The sequence below is a fragment of the Phaseolus vulgaris genome, chromosome 5 (assembly GCF_051622355.1).
Source record: "Phaseolus vulgaris cultivar YP4 chromosome 5, ASM5162235v1, whole genome shotgun sequence".
NCBI lineage: Eukaryota > Viridiplantae > Streptophyta > Magnoliopsida > Fabales > Fabaceae > Phaseolus > Phaseolus vulgaris.
This window is the reverse complement of record NC_143502.1, coordinates 39301321-39315914: the sequence shown is the minus strand read 5'-3', so window position 1 is coordinate 39315914 and position 14594 is coordinate 39301321. Positions and strand designations below refer to the sequence as shown.

The 14594-nt window shown below is 31.7% G+C and overlaps 1 protein-coding gene across 1 annotated transcript; it reads right to left on the bottom strand.

Moving 5' to 3' along the window:
• Positions 1–10571: 10571 nt before the first annotated feature.
• LOC137835730 (isoprene synthase, chloroplastic) lies at positions 10572–13801 on the bottom strand. Its single transcript, XM_068644361.2, is given in 8 exon segments — positions 10572–10731; positions 10733–11014; positions 11095–11343; positions 11466–11604; positions 11712–11930; positions 12291–12669; positions 13197–13464; positions 13567–13801. Coding segments are annotated over 8 exon segments (1767 nt in total). The 5' UTR covers positions 13747–13801; the 3' UTR covers positions 10572–10680.
• Positions 13802–14594: the final 793 nt, after the last annotated feature.

The following is a 14594-nucleotide window of genomic DNA, read 5'->3' as shown; positions in this document are numbered from 1 at the left end:
CTTGTTGGTCGTTATCATTATTTTTCCAATTTTACTTAAAACTATGGTTACAAACATTGCTTCAGTGGCACATTTGTTGTCCATGTCTGGAGAGTGGTTGGAAAGATGCGACCAAAAACATATTTCAAATCCCAAATTTTGTGCACAGATGAGACTATCTATTCCATGTCAGCCTGTCATTTATCACAACCCACTCAAGCTGGAGGATTCCAATAATTCTTCTGTTCTTCTTCTCAATTATACACCTTCATTCTTAATTAAGATAACATATAAGAAAATTACATAAGAAAGATGATAAGAAAAATAAAATCTTTTTATTTATTTTTTATTTAAAAGTACAATATCGTATAATAATTATGTATAATTTAATAACTTTTTTTAATAGAACAAATTGTTATTTTTATATAAGTGAAACAAAAAAAAAGCTCAGTGTAGTTGTTGTCCAAATTCCTTGCTGGTTGTTAACATCTACCGATTGAGAAAAACCTTTTCTTTTGCAATTGTAAAATCATGTACCTAATATGGAACACACACCAATGCTTAGCATGTAGTTAATATGAAAAGGAAACTTATCACACATGCATGTTTAACACGTTGGAATCAAAATTTCTTGTTCTTCTTTTTTTATCTCTCTAATCAAAATTGTGTGTTTTATCATGTCAGACTTGTCGTATTCATTTAGAGTGAAGCTGAAAATAGGTTAAAATAATGTATGTTTAAGATAAAACTGTGATCAATTCATCATGAATTTCATCTTTCACAATGTTAATCACCTGTAAGTGATATTTCCACTTACAGAATGGATTCTTTATCTTCTCTTTACCAATTCACCATTTCATGTTCTCTTATGGATTTTGCTTCCGGCACCTTCATCATTATTAACTCCACCCGACTACTAAGATAAAAGTACCCTCTCTTACTGCATCACACTACCGCTGCCGTCACCATTTGTAGAATAAGAAGAGAGGAACAACACTGAAGAAGAGAGAGAAAATAAGCACATTTAAAAAAACTTTTTCTAGAAATTATTATATACGTTTTAATAAATTTGTTTTTAGAAGTAAGTTGTTCCAAAATATATTTTATGTGTTTTAAAAATTCCGTTACAAAAATTTCATTATGAAAATTATGTTTCAGAAATCTCATTTTTAAAATTCTGGAAAAGTGTTGCAGAAAATTTCTAGAGCGAATAATCCAGAAGCTACTTTAAATAAAAGTCAAATGTTTGATATTTATGAAGGTGCACTAAGAAATTGTAGTGATGGAGGAAGAATAACCTCTCTCTTTTTCTCTCTCTGACCCAATGCAGACGGGCCACTACTTATAGTAGGGCTTATTTTGGGGAGGGAGTAGGGAAATAAGAACGGGCTTCAGGCCCAACGAAAACCATCCATTTAGTTGAACAAGAAAACAAATGAAGGGCTGTTTCTTCTTGCACACATCATTTCCAAAGAAGAATATTTTGTCCTTTTTAAAAATGACTTTCAAATTTTTCTTTCTGAAATATTTTTGGAACATATTTAGCGGAATATATTTTATTAATTCTGGATTTACCTGAAAATAAAAAAAATTATTCCTGAAAAAATATTCTTTTATTTAAAGTTGTTTTTATCATTTCATAAAAATATTTTTATTATTTTAATGAGAAATCAATTGCAAGTTAAAATTGATATGGTAAAAAAGAATTTGCGAGAAGTGACGTCTCTTTGTTCATTGATAGAATATGGACGCAAGATAAGATATATACATTGTGATGGCACCAAGTTTTGGCCCTACAATCTAGGCTCTTTGTAAGGTTCCATTGAAATGCCTAACCCTCATGCCAAAAGCTTAAGGGTTTTCAAATTATTCTTCTTCATCATTGTCCTCCAATATGGTCTCTAGTCTGGGACTTCTGCAAGCCTTCGTAGGGAACTTCAAAAGCGAAGGTGCAACCTCAATCCATAGCTTCATCGTGTGCCTCACTTCTTTGCCCTCGTAACTTATTTCTATCAATCAATACAATACAATGAAAGCTAATAATCTTGCCTCATCAAAGCGGAATTTTGACTATGATGGAGTTATTTTTTTTGCTTTTTATAAAAAATGGGGTCCGTTTAAAAAAAATTACAAATTTAGGCAAGTTGTGCCAATTCGGCACGACTTCATATGCACAAATCGTCCCAATTAGACACGACTCTGCCATATCATACTGAAGTCGTGCCAACTTGACAAAACTTTTGCCAAATCATATTTTTTTTATTGTTTATATATTGGGTAATAAGTTATCTAATGTTAAAAATTAATTTGATACACAACTTTATAAGAGTGTTAGTTTTAAGGAACAAAAAATTAGATAATCGTGTATGAATCATGTTTGGATAATCAGCTTATTCAAACTTTGAGCCATTAACTCCTGAGGACATTGCTACCGGACATGGTTTCCCACTAGCCAAAAAATATATTTTGATATTTAATGTCTCATGTATGCAATTTTTTTGATATTTTGATATTTAATGGCGCCGGACATGATCCATATACGATTATCCAATTTTTTGTTCCTTAAAACAACTAACACGGTTAGAAAGTTATGTATCAAATTAATTTTTAACATTACATAACTTACTACCCAATATATAAACAATAATTTTTTTAAGATAAAATAAATATGACGTGGCAGAAGTCGTGCCAGGTTGGCACAACTTCAGTATGACATGGCAGAGTCGTGTCAAATTGGAACGATTTGTGCATATGAAGTCGTGCCGAATTGACACAACTTGCCTAAATTTGTAATTTTTTTAAACGGACCCCATTTTAATAAAAAAAAAAATAACCCCATCATGATCAAAAACTCCACCAAAACTTTATTATGTATCGATCTCTCTCTTTTTCAAACAAGAGAGAGAAAACTATTGATCAATGAAATGAACGAGTGACCAGAAGTTAATTAAGAACTACAATTTATACACATGGTGATGATCAAATTTACCCTTCAAAACTAATGGAAAAGAGGAAACTAAGGAAAATTTAGTGGGTATATTTCTTAAGATGAAGATGAAAAATCTGAGAGGATGAAATTTATTCCTGGTTTAGAAACATAATGGAGAAAATAAATGAGATTATCAAATTTCAATGCACTTTTTTACATTTTTGAAAGAGACTCAATGAATTTTTGTAAACCCCTCTGCAATTTCATAAGTCATAATATATTTACTTGCATTAGAAAGTTAAAAATAAATCAATATAACATTTTTTTTAAATACTAAAAAGATAAAGAATAACTTCTCCAATTCTCCTATCTCTTTCTTTTCTTTTTACTAAAAAATAAAGTTCCCTATGTTTCCACTAGTATATAAATAATATAATAGTGTCATGTTACACCTTAAATTCCCTTCAAAATAAATTTTCCTTTCCATACACATATACTTGAGAAAATAAATCAAACAAAACAGAAAATATTTTTTACCTCTCTTTAGCTCATCTATGCTAATATTTCCTCCTAAATATCATATGCCCATGATCATCATAATTTTAAAAACAACACACAAGCACTCACAAGACATGATAAACTCGTATTTTAAAATGTCACATACATGCATATATCAAAACCATATACATATATTTTCACAAATTCATACAATTCATTCATATCTCATCTATACATTCTCAAGGACACACCTTCAGTTCATTCATTAAACAAGATTTACACTTGTTACACTACCTTCACGTGAGTTGTCACTACAACAAAATTACATAATTGGGACACATTCACTCATGTGGCAGGGTCAATTCCTATTACATACTAGATATAGTTCTTTTTCACACTACAAACTATGTAATTGGAACCTCTTTCGACTCTTACCATTTAGATATTTTTTTTTTGTGTGATTCAAATACCAATAGAGTCAGAATATCTCATACAAAATCTCAAGTTCAATGCACAACCTAAACATTCCATTCCAACATAGTATTCTCTCTCTGGAAATAACTACAACACATGCAAATAATCACGTACCAGCATGCCATATACATTTCAACTCAAATCATATTTCCTTCCACATCATACATTTTAAACTCTACACATCATGTACATCGTCAATCACATAATAATGCATAAACTTACACATCAAATTTATCATTCAAAATCATATATTTCAATAAAAAAAAGAACTAATAAATTTCAATTTACCAATCACCACGCTAAACAATATTAAAGTATAATAACTTAATAAATATAACATCTTAGTGAAATATAAACAATTTTAAGAATTAAAGACATTTTAAAACATGTTATTTAATTTTTTTTAGACACTAGTTTGTTTGCTCAACGAATTAAGCACATGTCTAAATTCGTTCAACTACCATTCTACTCACTCACCCAAAGGTTTACTTGCCTTGCGACTTTTTAGTTGCCCAACAAATATTTAGTTATTTAAGAATATAGTTAGTTGTAATAGTCGCATTCTTACATCAAAACGTTTTATTTAAAAATGTGGTTATTACGAATAGCTGCATTCTTAAATGAAGTTAATTTCAAAAATGCTACCGCATTTTGAATGATAACGTCTAACCATAAAAACACATTAAATAAATTATTGTTGTTTTTATATTTTGTACTAGTGAAACTCTATTTCCTCAACATCATCATGACACGTTAATTGGAACGGTTACATTAGCAATGATTCAATTTGACTCTTTAATATATTATTTTATATTCCAAATCCATCTTCATATTGATATATCTAATGACGGACAACTTGAACAAAAGATTTAGGAAATATAGAACTCATATCTAGGTATTTTGTTCAAAGAAAACAAAATTTAAAAAATTATCAAAGCAAAAAAGATTGAGAGCACAAAATAACCTACGAAGATGAATTTAATCCATTATGATCATTGATGGTGACAACACAAATCAAATTGGAGCACATTGGCAAAGTTGTAATTAATAGAGTTTTTGAAGGACGATGCAACCAATGGTGAGATAATGAGTAATGACGAACTACAATCAACACCCATGATGACATTGTCATGGATTATGATGATGGATATGAAGATGGGATCAACCAAAGAGGGGGAGGGAAGAGAGAAAAGAGGAAAAATAAAAAAAAATGCAAAGATAAAATGTTCATTGTAATTACCATATAAGCAATATAAAGACATACAATGATAGTTATTATTTCTTGAATTGTTATCGTATGTACCTATGAGGATGATTCATCTAATAATCATTGTTATAAAGTACATACCACAATAATTCAAAAAACATGCATTCATATGACAATGATTAAAAAGTAATTATTTTTATATGTTTAACATCAATTACAAAAATATCCCCATACATTTCTTATTTTTTTATGATGATCACCGTTACATTATTAAATAATGTTTTTGTAGTGTAAGTTTGTGCAAGATGGTTAAGCTGAAGAAGCAAGTGTATAAATTACTTAAGAAAAAATTTATCTAATTGAGTAGGGTGCACCGATGTTATTGATAAAAGGAAAAAATAGAAGATTTCGTTTTTATTGATAAAAAAGGAAAAATAGAAGATTATGTTTCTATTCAGATTATAGGAACATTAATAAATTAATCACTAAGAATAAGAATAAATATATTTTTTATCCTAATGAAAAATTTGATAGATGATTTACACGACACGTTGACATTTTTATTTAATAAAGAAATATCATTAAAATTTGGTAAAGGTTAAAGATGCACAAAAATGACTTAGAAGTCAAATTTGACTACTTTTAATATGTCGTAAGGTCATTTTATTATAATCTTTTTAAGGATTAGTTGAATATTTCGTCAATTTTTATTAAGTTGTTATTATTTTCAAACTATATTCTGATAATCAAAGAAACTGTGAGAGGTATCTTGAAGACATATTTAGATGTTCCAAGATAAAAAAACAATTTTAAACCAAACAATTTAAATAATAATTTTGGATGAGATAAATTAAATTTTTGGGTATGTAATATTATAGGAGATTGTAGTAAACTCCTTTAAAATAAAGATCGTATAGTATTGTATATAGTATAGAAATATGACAAGAATGTATCTAATCAAAAGTTTAAAAAATCTAACCAATTATTAATGGAAATTCGATAAAGAATTATCGAGAATAATGATATCATTTAGATATCTTTTGACTTTACAAAGTAAAACTAGTTCAAATTTTTACTAAATTACATAATTAAATCTATATCATACAAAAATTAATTTAATTATTATATCACATGAGTTATTATTTTTCTGCACTTGATATATAAGAAAATGATAAAAAATGGTAAGAAGAAGAGATGTTTATTATTCTTATGTGTATATTACATCACTCATGTATAGGAAATATATAGGGAGTTTCTCTCTCCCAAATTACAATCTAATTAGGTAGGATACTAATCATGAGATTCTATAATTATTAAATTAATTGCATATAATTGGGTACAATATCGTCAAATATTGCATATAATTTGATAATTATTATTTCCTTAATACTCCCCTCAAGTTGGTAGGTGAAGATCAAGAACCCCGACTTGTGTCGTAGCGTCAAAAATCGTTCTTTGCCCAATGCCTTCGTAAAAATATCTGCGAGCTGATACTGTGTCGGTACATATGAAGGACTGATTATCCCAGCTTGTAATTTTTCTCGCACAGTGTGGCAGTCTATCTCAATGTGTTTTGTGCGTTCATGAAATACTGGTTTGCTGCTATATGTAATGCCGCTTGATGTTCACAAAAAAGTTGAACTGGCAAGTTACATGGCACCTTTAAATCCTGCAACAGATATCGCAACCAAACTATCTCCAAACAAGTATTGGCCATTGCGCGGTATTCTGCTTCCGCTGATGATCTTGATACGTTTGTCTGTTTTTTTGACTTCCATGAGATAATAGAGGAACCAAGAAAAATGCAATATCCAGATACTGATCTCCGAGTTGTCTGACAACCTCCCCAGTCTGAGTCACAATAAGCTGTCAATGTCAGATTGTTTTCGGATGGCAATAGTAATCCTTGTCCTCGTGATCCTTTGATGTACTTTAGGACTCGAATTGCGGCATCCCAATGAGGTTTCCGTGGATCCTGTATATATTGACTTAGGGTCCGAACCGAAAATGCTATGTCAGGTCGAGTAACCGTGAGGTATATCAGTCGTCCCACGAGTCGCCTGTATTTGACTGGATCCTTTAATAACTCTCCATCGTCTGGTGTGAGTTTTAGGTATTGTTCCATTGGAAATTTGTCTGGACGAGCACCTGTGAGTCCCGTATCCTGCAAAATATCAAGCGCATATTTTCTTTAGGACATGTAAATACCAGCTTTGGAACGGGAAAATTCAATCCCTAGAAAATATTTTAGGTCTCCAAGATCTTTAATGCGAAATTGTTGTAATAAACAATCTTTAACACGCTGAATTTCTGTCAAATCATTTCCTGTCAAAAGAATATCATCCACATAAATCAAAAGGGCAGTAAATGATGAGTTATTATGTCTTGTGAATAGAGAGTAATCTGTCTTGGACTGTTGAAATCCTACAGATTTAATCACATGAGAAAATGTTGAAAACCATGTTCGAGATGCTTGTTTGAGACCATAAAGGGATTTGTTGAGTCGACATACAATGTTCTCCCGCTGTCGATGATGTCCGGGTGGCAAGTCCATGTAAATAATTTCATGCAATGTGCCATGTAAGAAGGCATTTTGCACATCTAGCTAGTGAGTAAACCAATTTCTGGCTGCTGCAATGGTGAGGAGACACCTCAAAGTTGTTAATTTTGCTGTTGGTGAAAAAGTTTCAGAATAGTCGACACCTTCAATCTGAGTGTACCCCTTTGCGACAAGGCGCGCCTTATATCTGTCGACGCTACCATCTGAGTTGTACTTTATTTTATAGACCCATTTGCATCCGATGGGTTTTTGCCCAGCGGGTAACAGTGTCAAGGTCCACGTTTGATTTAGCTGCAAGGCGGAAAGCTCTTCGTCCATTGCTTTTTGCCAATTTGAATCAAGGATAGCTTGAGCATAAGTGTGAGGTTCTTTGGTGGCTGTGATGTTAGCAAGATATGCACTATGTGTAGAAGAAAATCGTGAATTAGAAAGAAAATGATGCATAGGATACCTGGTTCCATTCGGTCGGTCTTGGGCAGTGGTCGAATGATTGGCTTGGGATCCCGTTACGTAGTCTTGAAGCTAGGAAGGTTGGGTTGATGTGCGACTGGATCCTCGAATAGGAAGGTCGGTTGGAGAACGTTTGGTAATGGGTGCTAAACTTCTTGGCATGGGAGAAGAAGGTTGGTCTACTGGAGGTTCAGGTGTATTATGACGAGTAGGAGAAGAAGGTTGGTTTGATGGAGGTTCAGGTGCATTGTGACGAGTAGGAGAAGAGAGTTGGTTTGATGGAGGTTCAGGTGTATTGTGACGAGTAGGAGAAAAAGGTTGGTTTGATGGAGGTTCAGGTGCATTGTGATGAGTAAGAGAAGAAGGTTGATCGAGTGAATGTTGGACAGGAGTAGGTAAGTCAATGTCAATAGTGGGCAAAATACCTTGTAATGGAGGTGAGGATTGTGTCTGTGACTGTTGGCAGAATGGGAAAACAGTTTCATGGAAGATGACATCCCGACTTGTAAAAAAAGTGCCTGCATCTATATCAAATAATTTGTATGCTTTTTGACTGTGAGGATAACCAATGAAAATGCATTGTCGGGCACGCGGATCAAATTTTTGCTTAGGTGAAACAACAGTTGCGTAACAGAGGCAACCAAAAGTTTTTAGGTGAGAAAGTGAAGGTGGTTGATTATATAGTAGCTCAAAAGGTGATTTATTTTTTAGTAAAGGTGATGGCAAACGATTAATGATATATGTGGCGGTTAAAACGCATTCTCCCCAAAATTCTAATGGCAAATTGGACTGAAATAGGAGGGCTCGTGCTGTGTTTAAAACATGTCTATGTTTGCATTCTACTACTCCATTTTGTTGAGGAGTGTAAACGCAAGTGCGTTGACATTCAATACCTTTTTGAGAAAAAAATCATACATTGAAATAAATTCCAGTCCGTTGTCAACGCGGATGGTTTTAATAGATGCCTGATATTGATTTTGTGCAAATGTAATGAATGACTCTAAGAGATGTTGGGTTTCAGATTTGTGATTCATAAGAAATAGCCAAGTACATCTAGTATAGTCATTGACTATAGTGAGGAAAAAAAAACGATTTCCAAAATGAGTTGGGGTTTTGTGAGGACCCCAAATGTCACAATACAATAGATTAAATGGAGAATGAGATTTTATTGTGCTTAAAGGAAAGGGTAGCCTTGTCTGTTTAGCTTTGGGACAAATACTACAATGATTATGAATGGGAATGAGATTTTTATTGATAGGGATAGGTAGTAGGGAAGATACAAGCTGTAGACACGCCGGAGAAGGATATCCAAGGCGCTTGTGTCATAAATCAGGATCGGTCGATATTTGAGATGCGTGGGCTTGGTTTGGAAGAGGGGACATGTAGTATAAGCCTGCCTGTTGTTTACGGGAGCCAATCATCCTCCCCGTAGCCAAGTCCTGTAAAACGCAACCATGTGGAGTAAAAACGACACAACAATTTAGTGAACTGGTTATCTTACTAATGGACATGAGATTTAAATTAAAAGAAGGAACACAAAAACATCTTTGAGAGTGATTTTGTCATTGAATTTAATTGTGCCTGTAGATGAGATGGGCGTAGTTGAGCCTGTGGGCAGATTAACATTTGAAATAAATGATGATGAAGTGTGTGTGAAAAATTGTGAATCAGATGCAATGTGATCAATTGCTCCGCTATCCAAAATCCATGGTTTCGTAAAAGCAGAATTAGAAGAGGAGTTATGGGCAAGCAGACCTGCAGAGCTAACAAAGTGTCACTTTTACCGTTATTGTTGAGCGAGTAAATAACCCTTGCCAATTGCTGAATTTGCTCGGCACTGAAGCGTTGTACGAGGTTTCTATTCGAACTCGTTACTGGTGCCTTCTTTACAAGACATGATTTTTTATTTAGGGGATAGAAATAGAGAGGCTGTCAGGGCACCAAAATCGGTGCTATGATACCATATAAGAAAATGATAAAAAATGATAAGAGGAAGAGATGTTTATTATTCTTATGTGTATAGGGAGTTTCTCTCTCCCAAATTACCATCTAATTAGGTAGGATACTAATCATGAGATTCTATAATTATTAAATTAATTGCATATAATTGGGTACAATATCGTCAAATATTGCATATAATTTGATAATTATTATTTCCTTAATATGATAATTTTTTAAAACATTATTAACTACACAACTAAACAAGTTATCAATTAAATCCTTAAAATTATCAATTTTTTTTATGATCCTAAATTATTAATTTGTACTTGTACAATTTTTTTTATTAGTTATAGAAATAATAAACTTATCATAATAAATATTTACATTCATACTTATTTATATTATACCACATATAAATTAATTAGAGTCCACAAAGAAAAATCTATATTTCTAAAAGAGAATATTTAATTTAATTTTAGAATTATTTATTTTAAATCAGACAAAAAAAAAAAAACTTGAATTGATAGTCGAAGTCAAATTAAAATGCAACCCACATTTTACTAAACCTTATAACATGCTACACAGCCTAAGAAATTCAAATAAATCCCAAAAAATATATTACATAAATGTTAACAAATAAACTCAAACTTGTAGCTTCATTTTCTCAATATCATCATGACACATTAGTTGGAAACGTATATACTAGCAATGACTCAATTCTTCTCCTTGATATATTGTCTTGTCGTCCATATCCATCTCCATATTGATATATGCAATGTGCACTCCGAACAAGGTTAATGGCAACTTGAACAAAAGATTTAGGGAATATAGAATCCATAACTAGGTATTTGTTCAAAATTCTCCATTCTTTGTCAATCAAAGTTTTGAAGTATCGACGAACATTTTCTTCTGGAAGAGTAGTTTCGTGCATATAACTTATAATTGAGTTTGAGGTTTCACCCCTCTCTATCTCATCCTGTCCAGAACAACATGTTAGGCATGAAGTTTGATCCATATGAGTAAGTTAATAAGGTTACCAAACAAAGTTAAGATTACCGTTGATGTTGCCAAATCATTTGTAAGTCTGAAAATGGTGAATGAAGAGCTCAACATATCATGGTGATTAGTTAAAGAATGAAGTACTTGTTCTGTGATCTCTTTGCTGACCAAAAAGTAGGAATGAGTAAGAATGACCCCTCCCGAGATTAAGATCCTTGCATTTTGTAGGAACTCGTTGAATGGTGGAATAATTTTGTTGTGAAACCATTTTGCTTCTTGGAGGTATGCCTTGCACAAATTAGACCACTATAGAGTAATCAAACAAACATTTTAGTTTTAGTGATATGTAATTAATATATATATATATATATATATATATATATATATATGAGAGAGAGAGAAAGAACAAGTTGTGTTGTATTACATACAGATTTTGTGAGGTAAGGAAGACATTTTATGCCCCGTTCTTTAAAGATGTCATAAGCTATCCCATTCACAGTGTTATAGATAGCTAGGAAGCACAATACCAAATAGTCTGGAAGAGTGTTTATGGAATTCACGTTCCATCTTTTGTACATGCACATGTATAAAATAATATATACTAAAATAAGACATTTTAATTTTTTTCAAAGAACAAAGTAAAATGAACTCCATCTTAGATTAGTTGAACAAACCTTTCAATAACATATGTGAAGAGCTCCAATTCATCTAAAGTACCATATATGTCATATATATCATCGATGATTGTGATTAATTGCCCCACCTTAGTGAGTTCTTTGTGACAAATAGGTAAGTGAGGTTCAGGAAAAATTGCTAGCGACCAAATATATAATTCTACTAATCGGTCTCGAGCAAATTTTAGTTTAGTTGAGAGGCCAATGTCCCACCACCACCTAAGTAACAACACATTAAAAACATCAATATAATAATTGCATAATAAAGTAAACTTGAGATCTCACGTATTTTAACTGAATTCTTCTTAATTTTTTTAGTTTTTTCTTCAAAGTAATATCTTTTAAATATTTAACAATTATTAAAATAATTATATTTGAATAATTATTATGAATTTTGACGTTACTTTTTAATCAAAATAAAAATTTTCTTCAATAATATAGACAAAAATTAATATATTAAGTTTTATTATAAAACTAGCTGGGTGAAACTCTACCAATTCTAAAAATACCAAAAGAAATTCGTAATTTTTTTTAACAAGTGTATAGTTTTTCTTTTTCCTTGTGTATTTATCTTTATACCTTGATAGTTCTTTTAATTCGTTTTGATATGATGACTGCTGCATGTTGAAATCCAGCTTTGCAAGTTCTAACAGTAAGAGATTATGCGGTTCTATCTTATCATATCTGTTAATACACTCTCTTGCCATTAGTCTGAAACAACTTCGATGATAGGGAAGCCCCTCCAATACATGTCTAACTTTTTCTGCCATTTTCGTATCCATTAATCCTTCTTTCATTAAATTCATCAGATGTGTTCTTGAAAATGCATTTGCCTCCCAAACACTTTCTTCTTCCAAGCTCAAGTATGATGCTTCGTATAAACTTAACATTCCTTCTACATCATTGCTAATTTCAGCCTTGAATTTTCCTTCTTCATCTTTGAAACTCATAAAAATATCTGCATGCACTTTAAAATAATTAAAAATATTTCATACTATGCCATAATACCAAGGTAAAAGTATATTTTTTTATTTAAAAATATTTATAATATGAAAAATATAAAAAACAACTTTTGTTAACATTTTTTTCCTGGTATTTGATTATAACATTTAAAAAACAATATGGTGTAATTATTGTAAGCAAAATAAGCATTGTGGAATAAGTTTTCAGATGCAATATATAAACACAATGGTTCAGGTTAACGAAGGTCTAGATGTCGTACATAATTCGTTTAGAGTGTTAAGGGGGGAAAGGTCGTAGAGCTGAACAAGAATTTCTGTAAGGCATTATTGGATTAGGGAACATTACAATCTCCTCTCTTTATCTGCTATCCAAATATTCCATGACAGGTGAAAGTTACTGCCAGCAAAATAATTTTATGTGGCAGAGATTTTCAAAGGCAAAAACATGAACATGATGGACCTCAAATGTTAAGTTTATTTATAGTTGGCATAAAAAGGAATCACAAATGCTGAAATTGTATACCTTCCGAGACATCAAAGCCATGTCGCCTGAGAATGCCAAAAAGAAGAGCGGTTTCATGCAGACCTTTTCTGATTCGGTCTTCGAAGTTTTCAATTGAAATAATTTTGAGAAGGGCTTTGTTTATATCCTCCTCAAACTTGAAGGAGAGTCCCAATCGTTCAATATCATCAATCAATTCAAGTAAGTTTAGTGATTCCATGTTTGTTCCATTTATCTGAACTCGTACTTTCTCCTCTAACTTTCTTGCTGTTTCTTGTAGTGTTTCTATCTGCACTTAGCATGCATGACAAAATAAATTAATAATGAAAACAATAATTCCAACAACACACTAATCTTTACACCAAAAAAATTAAAGGAAAATAAAGATTACCGGAAGCTTGTTTCCGAGAGACTGAATAAATTCACGAGTAAAAGGACTGGGTTGGAAATTAGGTGGAGTTCTATATGGGATATGGTGTTTGTTAGCATCAGCAACGAGTTGGCTTGAGAATCTAGAAGGAGTTTGTGTGGTAGACAAGCAATAGGGAAGACTCCATACACTATTTTCCATGGTGTATTCACTCTACGCTATGTTTAGTGTCAAAATGTGATGCCCACCAATGTGTGCCTTTCCTCTATATATACAACTCCAAGCTGAAACGAAAGACACTTGTGGAAACCTACCCTATTAATATACCATTAAGTTTTCATCAACTCAGAAATTTTTGTCCCTCACGCAATTCCCTTACTTAATTCTTGTGTCGATTTCAGATTAGACCATATCAAGTCATGGGTCCACTTGAATGTAAATTACATTAAAAACTTTCCATAGTAGATCCCACTACTTGAATTTCTCAAATGATCTTTCTCTCTCAGTTGTCCGCTGTATGCTATTCAATGTCAGCAAAAATAATGATTTGAGCATAAAAAAAATAGACCCATCTTACAATTCATTTTAATAATATGAATTAAAAGTTTAAGTTAAAAAGTAAAACAAAACTAAATAAAATATTATTACTTTGAATTTTCACTTAAATATTTTTTAATTAATGAATGTTAACATATAACCGCTTATAACTCATTTTAATAATATAATAATAGAAATTAAAATTTTAAATTAAAAAATAAATAAAATTATTATTTTAAGTTGTAAAACGAATTTTTTTTACTAGTTTTCGTGATATATTCTAATTTTAATGTGTGGGACATACAAACTAGTCATTTTGTCAACCGCCAACCAATAGTTTTGCCAACCGCCAACCAATTCATAAGTACTTCAATTAATTGAGCTTACATTTCACTAATGGGATAGGGTGAATTTCTATTACATATTCTTTTTCACACTACAAACTATGTCATTGGAACCTCTTTTAACTTTTACCACTGATATTTTTTTTTATGTGATTCGAATACTGATAG